We start from the raw sequence: 15,766 nt of genomic DNA on the forward strand, positions 1-15,766 counted from the left end.
TGACACCCCTGTATCTCCAGCCACTTGTTCATCACATATAGGAGCTTCAGTATCATCCCTATAATCATCATAAATAGGCTCCTCATCTCCATATTGTGACATCTCGGTTTTAGAGACTTGCGGAGAGGTTTAAAAGAATTGATTTGGCCGCCTATGTTACCAAAGTGCACTTATCATTTCAGTCAAGGGTTCTGAGAGAACTCCACAGTTAAGCGTGCTTATGCTAGAGTAGTCTCAGGATGGGTGACCTTCCTGGAAGTGACTGTCGGAACTGTGCGAGTGAGGACAAAACACAGGGAAATATCATGTGGTGATTTGTAGGGACGATAACAAGTTTTTAAAGCCTCTCGGACGGAGCAAACCGGCCGTCAGATATTGATGGGTTCACGAGCCTAGTGAGAGGACGTGAAACCCATTAAGAAAGGTGGGCCCATATACTGGGATTGGACATGGGGCACACTGAGAGATTGTGGTTGGGTCGTTTCCAGTGATATCATAGCCGAACTCAGTCGAGTGGACTCACACTGTCAAGGGGTGACGATCTTGGTGCGCAACGAGGACGTTGCGACCTGTGATAACACCCCGGTTTCTAAGACTTGCGAGAGGTTTAAAAGAATTGATTTGGCCACCTATGTCACCAAAGTGGACTTATCTTTTCAGTCAAGGGTCCTGAGAGAACTCCACAGTTAAGCGTGCTTATGTTGTAGTAGTTTTAGGATGGGTGACTTTCTCGGAAGTGACTGTCGGAACTGTGCGAGTGAGGATAAAACACAGGGAAAGATCATGTGATGATTTGTAGGAACGGTAACAAGTCTTTAAAGCCTCCCGGACGTAGGAAACCGACCGTCGGATAGAGATGGACTCTCGGGCCTTGTGAGAGGACGTGAGGCTCATTAAGGAATGTGGGCCCATGGACTGGGATTAGAAATAGGGCCCATGAGGTGGCGGTCGGGGCGTTACACATACAACCCTCGACGACCAGCTTTAAGACACTTAGACTGACGGTGTCCATGTTCCCCACAATTAAAACAGTTAGAGGATGAGGCTCTTGTATTTGTAGGTTGAGAAACTCCCCTGTCCAGCAAACGTGGATGACCCCCTGATCAGAAACAGAATCAGCTGCTCTCGGTAAGTCAGACTGATTACAATAAGAATATCCCAATGAGGACCAAGAATAAGTAACCCCACGCATGGACTGCTCAATAAGTAAGGCTCTCTGATGCACTTCAGAGACATACGAAGGACTAAACTGGAGCAACATATTTTGAAGTTGTTGTCGTACACCTCCAATTAAGCGTGAAACTAGTTGATCCTTTATTTCAAGCAAATTGTTTCTCGTCAACAAGGAGAGAAAGTCTATTGCATAGTTGCCAACAGAATAAGACCCCTGCCTCAAATTTTGAAGACGTGTGTAGATCATTCTTGAGTAGTTAAAAGGAAGAAACACTTTATGTATCCTCTATTTAACTGCTACCAAGACGCAATACACTCTTTTCCATCACATTCATGCTGCGTTTTGGTCTGCTGCCACCAAGCATAGGCACAACCTCATAAGCGAGTAGAAACAAGGGGAACACGCATATCACTAGGCACATTCTTAAAATTGAGGGGCTATTCTGTAGTTATCCAATCTAACAATTCTTCGGGTTGGAAGCTTCCAGAAAACTCTAGAAGATCAAGTTTGAAACCAGCTTCCCATCTGCGTTTATCAAAAGCTGGTGCTACGATAACTGCACGATGCGGATTCTGCTGCTCATGTCATTAAACGGATTGATATCACCATTGACATCTTCCTTGTAGACTGCTTTTGCACGATGAGGCAAGACAGGAGGATGTTGTTTTGCAAGCACGTTGCGAACCGTTGACCCAACAGAACTGCATAACTCTTCACGCATATTTTTTTGAAACTCGGCAAACATGTTACGCATCACGTCTGAGTTGCTCTTCATGTTGTTATTGAAGACTCTTATTCGGAGGCATGGTGTGGATCGATTCGAATCTGATACTAACTAGTGCAGTAGAATATATCACGGTAACGAGTAGTCAAGTTGTGCAATTAAAGAGAAGAAACAATTCAATGAAGGGATAAGATGCTCGTGCTAAGAACTTGATGACTTGTGGAAAAAGAAATATGCGAAGAAAAGAAGAATAATTCTTCTGAGTTTATTAAAATACCAAAGCCGTCTCTTGAAGGAGACATAAAAATCCTATTTATACTTCCTATGATAGCTAGGGTAACATGCTTAGAACTAAAATAAGGAAAACCTAAGTAAATGTAAGTTGGACACAAACTTAGGCCTGGGCAAAATACCCGACCCGAAATATCTGTATTGGATCCGAACCAAAAAAATCCGGTTCGGATTGGGGGTGGATCCTATACAATATATTAGTTGGATCTTGAATGTATATATTTCTGTGTATCAGTTCGGATGGGGTAATACTCGATACCCAATTAGCACCCATATATATCTATATCTGAACCTATGTACATATCTACGTATTCTTCCCCCCCCCCCCATTAAAATCGAAAATTAAGATTGCCAAGAATCGTGTGTTGATCAGTTTTTCTCCACTTCCTATATCTGCGGGAGATTTTTTTTTCCTTGATAAATTTTGCAATTCACAATCTCTCAACCTGGATTCTCTAAATTCTTTTCTTCATCTCCCGGCTCTCCGCTTTCTGAGTTGTCTAAGACTCATTCAAAGGTAAGTTTTTTTATCTTGATGTTTGGTTTAAAATTTGGAGTTTAGTACTTTAGTTCATCTATTGATTGTTAGAAGAATTTGCATATGTTGGTTTAGTTCATTGATTGATAGTTAGACTGTATGTAAGAATCTCGATGTGTTAGTTTATTCTTAGAGTTAGACTATTAGATGCTTTGGGTCTCTGTTTCGAGTATTAGAGTTGGAGTATAATATCACTTTCCGAAACTTTTTTTTTTTCATCAGGAGGTATGATTATTTGTTCAGTCGGTTGAAGCTCAGTTTGGTGTTGTTAGAGAATGTGTTTGTTTTATGATAAAACTTTTATCAATGGCGATCGATTTGAAGCTCTTTTTCATCAATCTTCACTTCCTCGTTTTTAGTTTCTGTATCACAAGCTTTAGTTAATTAGTGGGTTGGTTTGCAATCGATTTCAAAATTTGTGCATCTTCTCTTAGATTCGTAGCTTCCGTTTCGAATGGAACAAGAGCATTACCATCAAACACCTCATCAGCAACTCCATTATCCACCAAATTAAGTAACCAATATACGAAGCTATAAAAAAATAATTGAAAAATCTTCTATATATATATATATATATATATGCTGGAAAAAGTGACCCTTAAAAGTAATAAAATTGCTGAAAGGCAATAATTGCATGCAGTGGTCTCTGCAAGTGCCATTGTTAAAACCTTTACACGCATACCATACCACTCTTGTGTTGTGGTTCTCAATTTTTTTCGACTTATTTCTCTAACATGCCTAAAATTTAAATTATAGCTGGGCCAAACTCATCTTCTTCCTACTAGTATTCGTTCTTTTATTATAATTCATCTTCTTCCTACTAGTATTCGTTCTTTTATTATAATTTTTTTTCTGTGTTTTAATGTAAACAATCACGTTATCTGTATTTGAACTTTGAAGTAATATATTGTTAGTTTCAGACTTTCAAAAATGTTGTTATTGTGTAATAGATGAAAGTCCTTTGACCGTGCTGTTCAAAGGATAAAGAGACTTTTTGGTGTTGCGGAGTTGAGGGGGTGGGAGTTGGTTGAGTGAACTCCAGCCACGCTCGCTCCATTTGCTGACCATGCACTCTCTTACTGCAAACACCATCAAAAATTGATTATTTTGTGCTAAAATTAGGCTGATTATTCGCTGTATTTGATCTACTTTTCAGTGTCAAGTAGACATTTTCAGTGTCTATTCTCCTGAGATAAAGAACGGATTTGACTGAAACTGTGGAAACATCTTAAACCACTATTGAACAGTGGAGGCAATAGTTAGCTTGAGACTGTTTATTTGTACCAATGAATCTGATCCGTTTCATTCTTCTCAGCTTGAGACTGTTTCAGTTTCAGAGACCGCAATATGTTTGTTTATTAGTCTTTGTTTCAGAGAACGCAAAAGTGTTAGCTTATTAGTCTTTGTTTAGTGTCTGTTTTAACATATCACTCATTCTTTTTTCTATTTTCTAGATGGATTCTTCACCATTGCCAAACCAAAAAAATGAAGAAGCCGAAGAAGAGTTGATATTCCTGCTACTAATCGAGGCAAAAGAAAAGATGTTCCAGAAGGGAGTGGAGCAACTTCTAAACCACCTAAGCAACCTAAAGAACCAGTTACAAGGTCCCTTGTCTGGAAATATTTAGTCTCGTGAAGGACAAATGCAAGTGTAATCATTATCAAAGAATATTGGGATGTGCATCAACTTCTGGAACTTCAAACTTGAAGAAACATCTGGATTTGAGTTGCAAGCAATATAAGGCATGGGAGCAGAGGCAATCTCAACATATTATTAATGAAAATGGAAATCATGAAAACTGGAAAGTTTCTGAAGAAGTTTGTGACAAACCTCCACTCTTGAATAATAAATAAACCGACAAGTGAAATAAAAGCCCATTAATAAAAACCAAACACAGTCCAAAACGAGAGAAATGTATACGTACGCTATCATATCCCACTAGAGATCACTAGATGAGATTTTTACAATCATCCCGACACTTGTGACCATTACAACCTTAGCCTTCACAGACATCACCTCTAAAACTACAGCTTCAGGACTAACAAAACTAGTTCATTTCATCTATATTATCTATTTCATCAGATATTTACGGATAAATTAATGAATCCAGTAATGGGTTGGATAATGGGACTCGTCTATAAAATGAATACTCGATACTTGATTTTTATCACAAATCTATAATCCGATATAAGATGACACGGGACGAGATGGAACAGGACAAGAAGGTTTTTCCGTTCGAATATAGATACGTCTAGGTTATATACGTACAATAATGCAAACAAAAATCAAATTAAAATAAAATATTTGGATGTAACACTACTAAACAAACTGTGAGAAGTATTTTGATTGATTTAAAAAATATACATGTATGTCACTTACTATTTCAACAAACAAGGGTTATAATTGAGTTTTATGGGTAGATTGTAAAATATCATAAATTTTCCAGCTAACTAAAAAATATTTTGCCTGTGTAGCACGAGATACTATCTAGCCAAACTTTTTCAAAAACTATTGTCTAGTAGGAAATTATTTAAAAGAGTAAAGTTATGGGCATAAAATTAATAACAGCGCCGTACAAGAAATGTTTCCCATTTCAAAATAGATACATCTTGGTTATATACGTACAGTAATTCAACTAAATCCAAAATGAAATATAATATTTGGATTTCACACCGTTAAGCAAAATGTGAGAAATATTTTGATTAGTTTGGCATACACATGACAAAATTATGGCATGTGTTTGGTTATTATGTATTGATTGCAAAAACCATATATTTTTAAATTTAATTATTCTTGGCACGGATTGCGATAGTCACATATACACCAAAATCGTCTAACGAGTAATCATTTCAAAGATAATGAAATTAGGATGAATACGGGACAAAACAGAATGACACGATAGGACGGGACGTGTTTCCCGATCTAAAGTAGATACGTCTAGGTTATATACGCACAATAATCCAAACTAAAATCAATTTAAAATTTGATATTTGGATTTAACATCAATATTGTATAAACACTAATTTTCTGTATGTAAAATAAAGTTCTAATTTATTTTTACAAATTTAAAATTTATATAAAGTTATTTTGTTTTGTAGGACGCTTACTAGCTAGTAATTATTATTATTACTAGGTTAAACCCGCGCTACGCCGCCAGATTGGTTTATTATTTTTATCTGATTTCATGATGTAATATATATGTTCTTTGATATCAAATTTCATAAGTTTTTGATAATTTAATGGTTATTTTTTATTTTTAGTATTATTTTATTTTCATATGATACTTGAGTTTTTTATTTCATAAATTTAGTTTTTACATATATTTTAAATTTTATTATGTTAAGAAATAAGTTTTTGTTTCTTTGACTTGAAAATTATATTCTTCTCTTACTAAAACAATACTGAATATTTTGGATGTTAATATAGTTAATCCAAAATGTTTGGTTTTCATTAAACCGAAAAATTAGATATATATTTGAAAAATTAAAGTATCTTCCATTGAAATTAAAATTGCATTTTTAATTCCACAATGAAACTTTATTTCTTAGCTTTCAAAATGAAAGTTATCTGGCACCTCTTTATTTTTTAATTGCTTACAATCAATGTAAGGAGAATGTTTACAGTGAAAGCAGGACATGAAAATAAGATACAAAGTTTGTATGAAGCATAATAACCGGTTCCTTTGCTAAGCGATCCACACTTGAATTCAAACTATAAACAAATATCATATGTATATAAAACTCAACCAAGTAGAAGATATTATTTAAGTGGACATCAGTTGCAAGCTCACATTTGCTTCTCCAATATGCTTCTAAATTTGCTATTAACGTTCATCAGTTGTGTTGGTTAATTCTGATCGGGACCCGCTTCTAGACTACTGTGTTTTTCCTCATCCTTTACCTCACCAACAGATCTTCCTCTTCGGCATACTTTGCAGAGATCCGACACAAGCCACAGTCTCCATTTTACATGCATTATACAAACCCAGAAACACTCAGGTGAAACCATTTCTGATCAACTTCACTGTCACCACAATAGCCAGGTCTCAACACGATGGCCTCATGCTGTCAATAGTATTTCAGAAAAGACAAAGGTCTCTGACCTTGAGGACAATAAGTTTGTGAGAATAGACCGTGCAAACAGCAGCAAAAGACAAAGAATATTCCAAGGAAAAAAAACTCAAACCTGAAGATAATAATGTTAAAGAGAATGAAAAATTAATAAAACAATTTTCAAAATGTTCAGTGTGTTTACGGAACTTGCGAATCTTTCTCATGTAGAATTTTATAACCACACACAAATCTTGGATTTTAATGAGCCTCTCATAACCACCTGTTCTTCTACTGCGACTTTAGTTGGAATTTACAGAGATTGGTCACCTCAAGAGCAGGTTTAGTGCAACAGAGAGATTAGGAAGATACTTAAATATCCGTGCAACAATTAGCAAGAAACAGATCTAAGTTGAACTCTTAAGCTCAGCTCATGGTTTAGCAAGCGCTAATATATCTCTCTACCTTAACACCTTCGATCAACTGAGACTCCTTACAGGTTCAAAGAGAGGTTATGATCCGAAATAGAATGTAGAGTCTGGGAGACTCGCAGTCGTAGCTTGCTTTAGGCATGTGACATAATCGGTTTGCAAGTTCATATGCAATACTTAATTACTGGAGAAAACAACTTCTCCTGGCCAGTTCACGATTACAAAAATATTTAGGAGCACAATATACATTATAAGATACTAACTGCATCAACATAACGTCTAATACAAAACTCTGGCTATAACTATCTAACGATCAGAAACTTCAAAAAATGTTGAATAGCTAAAGGCCTCCTAGCCTGACTTGTCCACAACACGAAAGTAACTTCACCAACAAATACTAATTTAAAAATCATAATAAACCTAGATATGGAACCACGGTGAGAAGAAAACTTACACAAGTAACACATTCTGTGTTGCGTCTCCTAAGATGTAGGACTTGAAATTCGGCCACTGGTCTAATTTGATGTCATCTTAGCCGATAAAACTCGGTTAAAATACACTCAGTTCCTTGAAAACAAAATGTGACACACAAAATCGAATAAAAATTATGTTCTCTACATATTACCTTATCATCTCTAGAATTACAAATGTTACACAGATTTTTACCACACAAAAATAGCTCTCCTCTTTCACTGGAGCACTCATCTTTTTCTCCCTCGGATCTCTTCCAATTTCTAGATTCAAACACATCAATACAATCTCAAATTCACAGCCTAAAAATATTCCTTACTCCCCAAAATTAAGAGACATAAAGAATAAACTTATGTTACCTGGGAACGAAACGTAGAAGAAGAAAAAACCCATCATCGTCGGATCTGATGAACATATTCTGGTGGATCGAAGAAGAAGAAATCCACCATAACCGATCGACCATCGATGGGGCTAACATCATCGTCGGATCTGCTCAGATTGGTAGAGAGAGTCATGGCTAGGATCAGCAACAGAGTCAGACCATGGTATAAACGGCGCTGAAGGCATTCAGCAGAACAATCGATCCATGGTATCACGACGACGAAGAAGAAATTGAGCCATTGATCAAACGCTATCGTTTCCCTTTTGTTTAGTTCACGTAAGAGTAAAATTATGTGAGCTGTATTAATGTTATAACTTGATAGGGTATAAATTTTTACTGAGGTGTTATCTCATGTTTTAGATATCATGCTCTGGAGAGAAACACCTTCTTTTTTATTTTATTGTAATGATGATTTTTATTATCTACATACATTCAGATAGTACAAATTTATGATTGTTTGGCAATTAAATAGCCGCAATCCTTGCAAAGACTGTTCAACCAGAAGTCACATTATTAAAGTGTTAGTTTCTTGTCTCAAGTCGTTTTAATACCATTTATTAACATTTCCCACTTCCTACCTTGACTTGACCCCCATAACTGCCAGCTTTATCTCCTTTAATTGTAACCTCGCAAACCACACATTTACAAGCCTGGATAATGCTTGAAACTTGGATAATCGTCATTCGTCAATAGATACTGCATGAGTATAAAAATATATTGTTACTGGTTTGGTGCGTTTAAAATATGAATGGTTTAAGCAAGCGCCTTTATGCAGAAATTATGTTAATCTAATAGAAATGGTTAATTGAAAATGTTCGATGGTTATCGTGTTAGCATTTTGATGGGAAAAACTTTCTTCATTGGAGACTTCCATACTCGCACGTGTTTTATAACGTTCGTAATGAATAATATCTAGTGCGCCCAAGACTCTAGTGATCATCTACATATCAATTGTTTCGATTTTGCATTTTTAATTATTGGTCAAATTTTATTAAATTTTAGTTTATTCAAGTTTAATTGAACTTAAAAAAATTCACGTGTTCTATTTTTGGGTTCGACGTTTTGAGTAAAGGATATGGAGCGCGCTCGTTCTCAAGTGGATGGCTTTATAATCACAAAAGATAATAAAAAGCTATGGATTTCATCCAAATCCTCACTAAGCTGAAATCACATTTACAAGAAAAAGAGAAATCTTCCTCTGTTCGCTTCCCATTCATAACTTTCTTTTTGATCAAGTAGATTTTTTCGGATGGCAAATATTATATTTTTATTAAGTATAAAAACTAAATATGATTTTAAATGAACAATACTTTGCAAAAACAAAAGTTTGTAGATAAACTTTATAAAAAACAATATTGATATTTATCCTTTTAATTTGTCATAAATAATTATTAATTTCCTGTTTCTCCGAACTAAAAAATTGGTTTTAAAGCACACCACATTCATATGAAGAAACAAATATGAGTGGGCTAGTCCGAATGGTAACAGCGTATTTGGATGTGCAAGACAAAAAATTTGATAGTGCGGTACGGTTCAACTGCGGTTCATGCGGGAGAAATATATTTGCGGGACAAGTGCGGTTTATATAAAATTAGCGGTATCGAGTAATCTTTGATTGGTGAAAAAATAATTGCGGTTCATAATAAAGTTATATATATTATTACTGTAATAATTACTATAATAATTGTATGATTAAATTAGCAAAAATAATAATTGTATGAATAAACTTTTATATGATTTATGTAATTTAAAAGATATTTAGAACTTTAAATACCCAAATTTGTTCAAATTTCTTATGTACATATTTTTATGCCCAACTAAAAATATTATTCATAAGTTATTAAAATTTGCTATTTATAGCATATGTAAATTTAATGTTATTCATTTTGTTATTTATAGTTTATAAGAGAGAGAAGGGGAATATTTTCTTGGGTTCAAATGGTGATAGTGCTCACTTATATATATATGTATATATTTATTATTAAATTTGTATGAAGAAATGAGTAAGTTGATAAGTAATTAATATAATTGTAAATTAATATCTGTTTTTTATTAGTGAAAAAAATATTTCATATGTTTATGACCCTTAAATACCCAAATTTATTTAAATTAAAAGTTTAACTTATTTATTTATTGATTACTAACTTTTTTGCAATATATAAGATAGATGAATTTATTATAATTTATTTGTTATTTACAATAATGTATTATTATTTATTACAGAATCATATATTTATAGAAAGCGGATTTTAGTTCCGCACCAAACATGGAGAGTATTCATTAAGCAGTGCGTTTTTTGTTTCACAAGACATAACAAAAATTTAAAACGGTTTTCCTTTTCTAATTTTTCAAAAACCGCAAATCATGTATAATTATGTGATTGGTGTATTTATTGCAGATTGTTATTTTATTAAAAATGTCCCACTTTATTTGGTTACCATTCAAAGCCTAGTGTCTAGAAGACTACAGGGGAAAAAGACTATATACTACCAAACTCTCACATTAAAGTTTTGAGTAAATGCGTGTTTAATTTCTTGGATTTTGATACCCCAAAAGGACTTGAGTTAGCAAATTTATTATACTCACTTCCGACTTGGACTTTGACCCTTAATAAATTTCTAGCCAAAGATCACACATTTACATTTCTTTATCATTGATATATGTCACTCGTGAATAACAAAAATACTATACCTTTTTGGCTGCTATTTATACACACAGTCACACACAAACACAACCACAAACACACAACAAAAAGGTTAAAAGAAAAGGCCAAATAATACAAAACCAAAAACACTTTTGTTCTTCTCTCTCTAAAAACACACACAAGTTTTCGACAGATCAACTGTTCTCTTCTTCATACGTGTTCATCAATGGCGTCACTTCACTGATTCAAAAGTCCTATCAAACCCACTTACCCATTTCTCTCTCAATCTCTCGTTCGTTATACACACAAACATCTTCTCTCGATCAGAAAGGTTACATTTTTTTTTGTTATTGGAAGCCACAAGCCATGGAAGCTGCTAACGAGCCCGTCAATGGCGGATCCGTACAGATCCGAACGGAGAACGAAAGACCAAAGCTTCCTAATTTCTTACAAAGCGTCAACATGAAATACGTCAAGCTAGGTTACCATTATCTCATTACTCACCTCTTCAAGCTCTGTTTGGTTCCTTTAATGGCGGTTTTGGTTACAGAGATCTCTCGATTAACAACTGAAGATCTCTACCAGATTTGGCTTCACCTCCAATACAATCTCGTAGCTTTCATCTTCCTCTCTGCTTTAGCTGTCTTTGGCTCCACCGTTTACATCATGAGCCGTCCCAGATCCGTTTACCTCGTTGATTACTCTTGTTACCTTCCTCCAGAGACTCTCCAGGTCAACTATCAGAAGTTTATGGATCACTCTAAGCTGATTGAAGATTTCAATGAGTCGTCTTTAGAGTTTCAGAGAAAGATTCTCGAACGTTCTGGTTTAGGAGAAGAGACTTATCTCCCTGAGGCTTTACATTGTATCCCTCCACGTCCAACGATGATGGCGGCGCGTGAGGAAGCAGAGCAGGTAATGTTCGTTGCACTCGATAAGCTTTTCGAGAATACCGAGATTAACCCTAGGGATATTGGTGTCTTGGTTGTCAACTGTAGCTTGTTTAACCCTACACCTTCCTTGTCAGCTATGATTGTTAACAAGTATAAGCTTAGAGGGAATGTTAAAAGTTTTAACCTTGGTGGGATGGGGTGTAGTGCTGGTGTTATCTCTATCGATTTAGCTAAAGATATGTTGCAAGTTCATAGGAACACTTATGCTGTTGTGGTTAGTACTGAGAACATTACTCAGAATTGGTATTTTGGGAACAAGAAGGCCATGTTGATTCCGAACTGCTTGTTTCGTGTTGGTGGTTCGGCGATTTTGTTGTCTAATAAGGGTAAAGATCGTAGACGGTCTAAGTATAAGCTTGTTCATACGGTTAGGACTCATAAAGGAGCTGTTGAGAAGGCTTTCAACTGTGTTTACCAAGAACAAGATGATAATGGGAAGACTGGTGTCTCTTTGTCGAAAGATCTTATGGCTATAGCTGGGGAAGCGCTTAAGGCGAATATTACTACTTTGGGTCCTTTGGTTCTTCCTATAAGCGAGCAGATTCTGTTTTTCATGACTTTGGTTACGAAGAAGTTGTTTAATGCTAAGCTGAAGCCTTACATTCCTGATTTCAAACTTGCGTTTGATCATTTCTGTATCCATGCTGGTGGTAGAGCTGTGATTGATGAGCTTGAGAAGAATCTGCAGCTTTCGCAGACACATGTCGAGGCATCGAGAATGACACTGCACAGGTTCGGAAACACTTCTTCGAGCTCCATTTGGTATGAGTTGGCTTACATTGAGGCTAAAGGAAGGATGAAGAAAGGAAACCGGGTTTGGCAGATTGCTTTTGGAAGTGGGTTTAAGTGTAACAGTGCGGTTTGGGTTGCTCTGCATAATGTCAAGCCTTCGGTTAGTAGTCCGTGGGAACATTGCATTGATCGATATCCGGTTAAGCTCGACTTCTGATTCAGTTACAAAACCATTAGTTTGTCATAAACGTGGTTAGACTCTGCCCTGGTTTATTGTTCTTTGTTCCTGTTTTTAAAATGGTTCAGTTCTTGTGTACTCTTTAAATGTGATGCATCTTGACTATTACCCTCACCTTTTGTTCTATGGCATCTCGAATCGATACACAGTTGCGTAGAACTTTATATATACCAAAAAGATTGGTACTTTATGAGAATCATGTAACAAAGTTAAAGCAAAGGTAAAAAAGCTCTTTGACAAACCTAGAATCCTAGATTTGATCTCAAACACATTATTAGGACTTGATTTGTGTCCAAGCAAAAGGAATCTTTACAATAGTAAACCGACATTTCCAAAAAGAAAAGGACAGTCGATTATTTGCTGGCAATCTCGAGATCCAAATGTGTTTTTAGTGTCCCTATCTCCTAGTTGCGATTATGACAATGATCATTATGACGATTCAAACATATAGTCACTTGGGTCATTATCATCATTACTAACGACGGTCAGGTTCCCTAATATATAATAACAAGATTAGTATGCCAATTTATAAACCAAAACCATGGGTCTAGAAATTCATTGAAATCTCTATAGATACATATCAGAAACAAAAATTTAAAACGCAAAAGATTTGTACTATTAAGGGGATGAATTAAATTATAGTAGGTTTTATGGTTGGTATTATAAAAAGTAACACATCAGTGCCAGGGCCCGTGTACCAAGCAAGCATATCAAGCACAAACTTGTGGCTCCAAAAATATTTTGAAGATTAAAGCTACTTTTGTGAAAGCAGTGCTAAAATATCTTCTTCTTTTTTTTAATTAGAAAATAGAAAGCAATTGTAAGCTAATTTTTGAACAAAAATCCAAAAAAGGCTAATTTTTTTTGTGGGAAAAGTTATATAATAATGTAGTTGAGATGACCCATATAAGGTTGTGTCTTACCGCAGAGGCTAAAAAGGTCCTGTGGTAATGAATCAATGTTTGCTACAGAAAAAATAGAAACAAAATACGTATAAGAAAGACCTCTCTCGTTACTCGTTAGCTCACAATAATTTTGCTGAAGATAATTGTTAGCATCATAAAAAAAATTTAAGGAAGATAAAAGAACAAAATTGAAAATGCCAAAACTTGAAGTGACTGCATGAACCTTGTTTGCTAAAATGATATGTGATGCTTCTTTAGTTCTTTCAAAATCAAGAATGCTATGAATGCATCGTAGATGCAAAACTGAAACTCCTGGATTTTGCATCGTCACAATTCCACAAGACACCAAGGATTCTTTATTTTCGCTTTTGCACAGTATTGCTGCTGATCCTCTGTATGTGATCCTCTGTATTTGACAAATTGAATCCGCTCTAGACAAAGCCTTAGAGGAGATGTCTATCGAGGAAGACAAGCCTCTTATTCTTAATCATTATCCAAAGTACAGTTCGTGTGAGACAAATGTACGCATCGCAAAAAACGAGGCTGATATATCATGGTTTTTGTAGTTTTTAACCATGGTATAAGTGTCTTTTTGAGTTTTTTGATTTGATTTCTATGTTGCTTTTGAGTCTTTATAGGTTTAGGTACTCATTAGCACGGATGGAACACAAAGGAGCTAAAAATGATGATTTGGAGCATAATCAAAGCATTAAGGCTGATCAACGAAGGTGAGAGACGAGTTCAAGAGTATGCATCGACCGATGCTACCTCTGCATCGACCGTTGCTACCTCTGCATCGATCCATGCAGCTGCCACAAGCCAATCAGAAGTTTTTTCCACAAGCTTTAGAAGATTTACAAAATTTGCCCAAGTTTCCCTTATTTGCAATTAAGGCCCAAGACGTGTTTTAGAGTATAATTAGGATTTTTATGGTCATTGTTAAGACCTAAGTTATTTTCTAGAAAGTATTATTTTTCTGCAACCTTGAGAGATTTTTGAGAGCAGTTGGAGAGACGGATCTGATTTCATCTGTAGAGAGAAGATTCATAAACTCCTTATTTACTCTTTTAATATCTATTGCATATTATTCAGAATTATGATTTGTTCTTCATTGAATATGTCTGAGTAGTTTGCTTGTTAGGTTTAGGGTTTTTTACAGGATTTTTATGGTTTATTAGATCTGTTATTTTTAGGATTTATTATCTTGTGTGATCTTCATCTTAGGTTGTTCTTCATATTAATTCCTGATTGATCACCTAGAATTAATAACCTAGGAAAATAAATTGATATGAGAGTATAATTGATTTTTCTGATAAAACCTTTTGATGAGCAAAATTATTTCCTGCAAAGAGATTTGATTTAATAATTTTGTGAACAATCTAAATTTGTTTTTAAAGCTGATTTTTAACCTTGAATTTTACAAAGAGATTTGGATTTTCTGTTTTTAAATTTAGATAATATTTGCATTGACAACTGATTTATTTTACAAAAGAGTTTAGAGTTTTAGATATGATTTAAATTGCTTGAATCCTATTAATTTATTGATTTAATAATCTGTAATTTCCTGAGAAATTCCCTATGCCTAGATCTTTGATCCTTTGAATTTACAACACTTTTTAATTCTGTTTCTGCATTGTTTTTAATTTAATATTTTGATTTAGCATAATTAAAAAATTAATAAGTCTGTTGTGTAATCTAGAGTCTCTGTGGATTCGACCCCTAAAGTATTACAACTGCAAGGCTGTTAGTACCATTAGGGTATTACAATTTGAGCATATCAAATTTTGGCGCCGTTGTCAGGGACTCTTTTGATTCACCATTAGATTAAAGTCTTTGATTTTGTCTAAATTTTTTATTTTTTAATTTTACTCATACGCTTTTGTTTCTTTTATCTTGTGTGTTTCAGGTACATGCCTAAGCCTAGCACCAGGAAAAAATCCTACTGGTCCAGTTGTTAAGCTTACAAACCAAGAGTTAGGACAACTAGAGCATGAAAACACAAAAGCAGCCAAGTCTGTGAAGATGGTCAAAATACTCATATTGAGACCTGATGAGGCTGGAGTTTTGAGGGATCAAGAGGGTCATGTGTACAACGAGCAAGGCCAGAAACTTGATGCTGAAGGACGAGTTATTCAGGAAGAACTCGTCGTGGTTGAGGCAGATGCACGTGGCGTCGAGCAACGCAATGACGGCATCGATCGATGCAACCAAGACGGCATCGACCGACGCAACA

General features: G+C 35.2%; 1 protein-coding gene and 2 long non-coding RNA genes across 3 annotated transcripts; 2 read left to right on the forward strand and 1 right to left on the reverse strand.

Annotated features, from left to right (window-relative positions):
* LOC104766924 lies at positions 2,405-4,498 on the forward strand. Its single transcript, XR_764151.1, has 2 exons — positions 2,405-2,706; positions 4,182-4,498. It is a non-coding gene; the product is annotated as an uncharacterized LOC104766924 (long non-coding RNA).
* Positions 7,364-8,474, reverse strand: LOC104766925. The gene is made up of 3 exons (XR_764152.2): positions 8,039-8,474; positions 7,875-7,942; positions 7,364-7,775 (listed from the first exon to the last, which is right to left on the reverse strand). It is a non-coding gene; the product is annotated as an uncharacterized LOC104766925 (long non-coding RNA).
* On the forward strand, positions 10,791-12,784 carry LOC104766926 (3-ketoacyl-CoA synthase 9-like). Its single transcript, XM_010490895.2, has one exon. The coding sequence runs from the start codon at positions 11,072-11,074 to the stop codon at positions 12,605-12,607; it is 1,536 nt and encodes a 511-aa protein (XP_010489197.1). The 5' UTR covers positions 10,791-11,071; the 3' UTR covers positions 12,608-12,784.

This window comes from Camelina sativa, chromosome 19, assembly GCF_000633955.1.
Source record: "Camelina sativa cultivar DH55 chromosome 19, Cs, whole genome shotgun sequence".
Lineage (NCBI taxonomy): Eukaryota > Viridiplantae > Streptophyta > Magnoliopsida > Brassicales > Brassicaceae > Camelina > Camelina sativa.

Coding starts and splice junctions, on each gene's coding strand:
- LOC104766926 (XM_010490895.2), top strand. CDS start 11,072: ATGGAAGCTGCTAACGAGCCCGTCAATGGCGGATCCGTACAGATCCGA.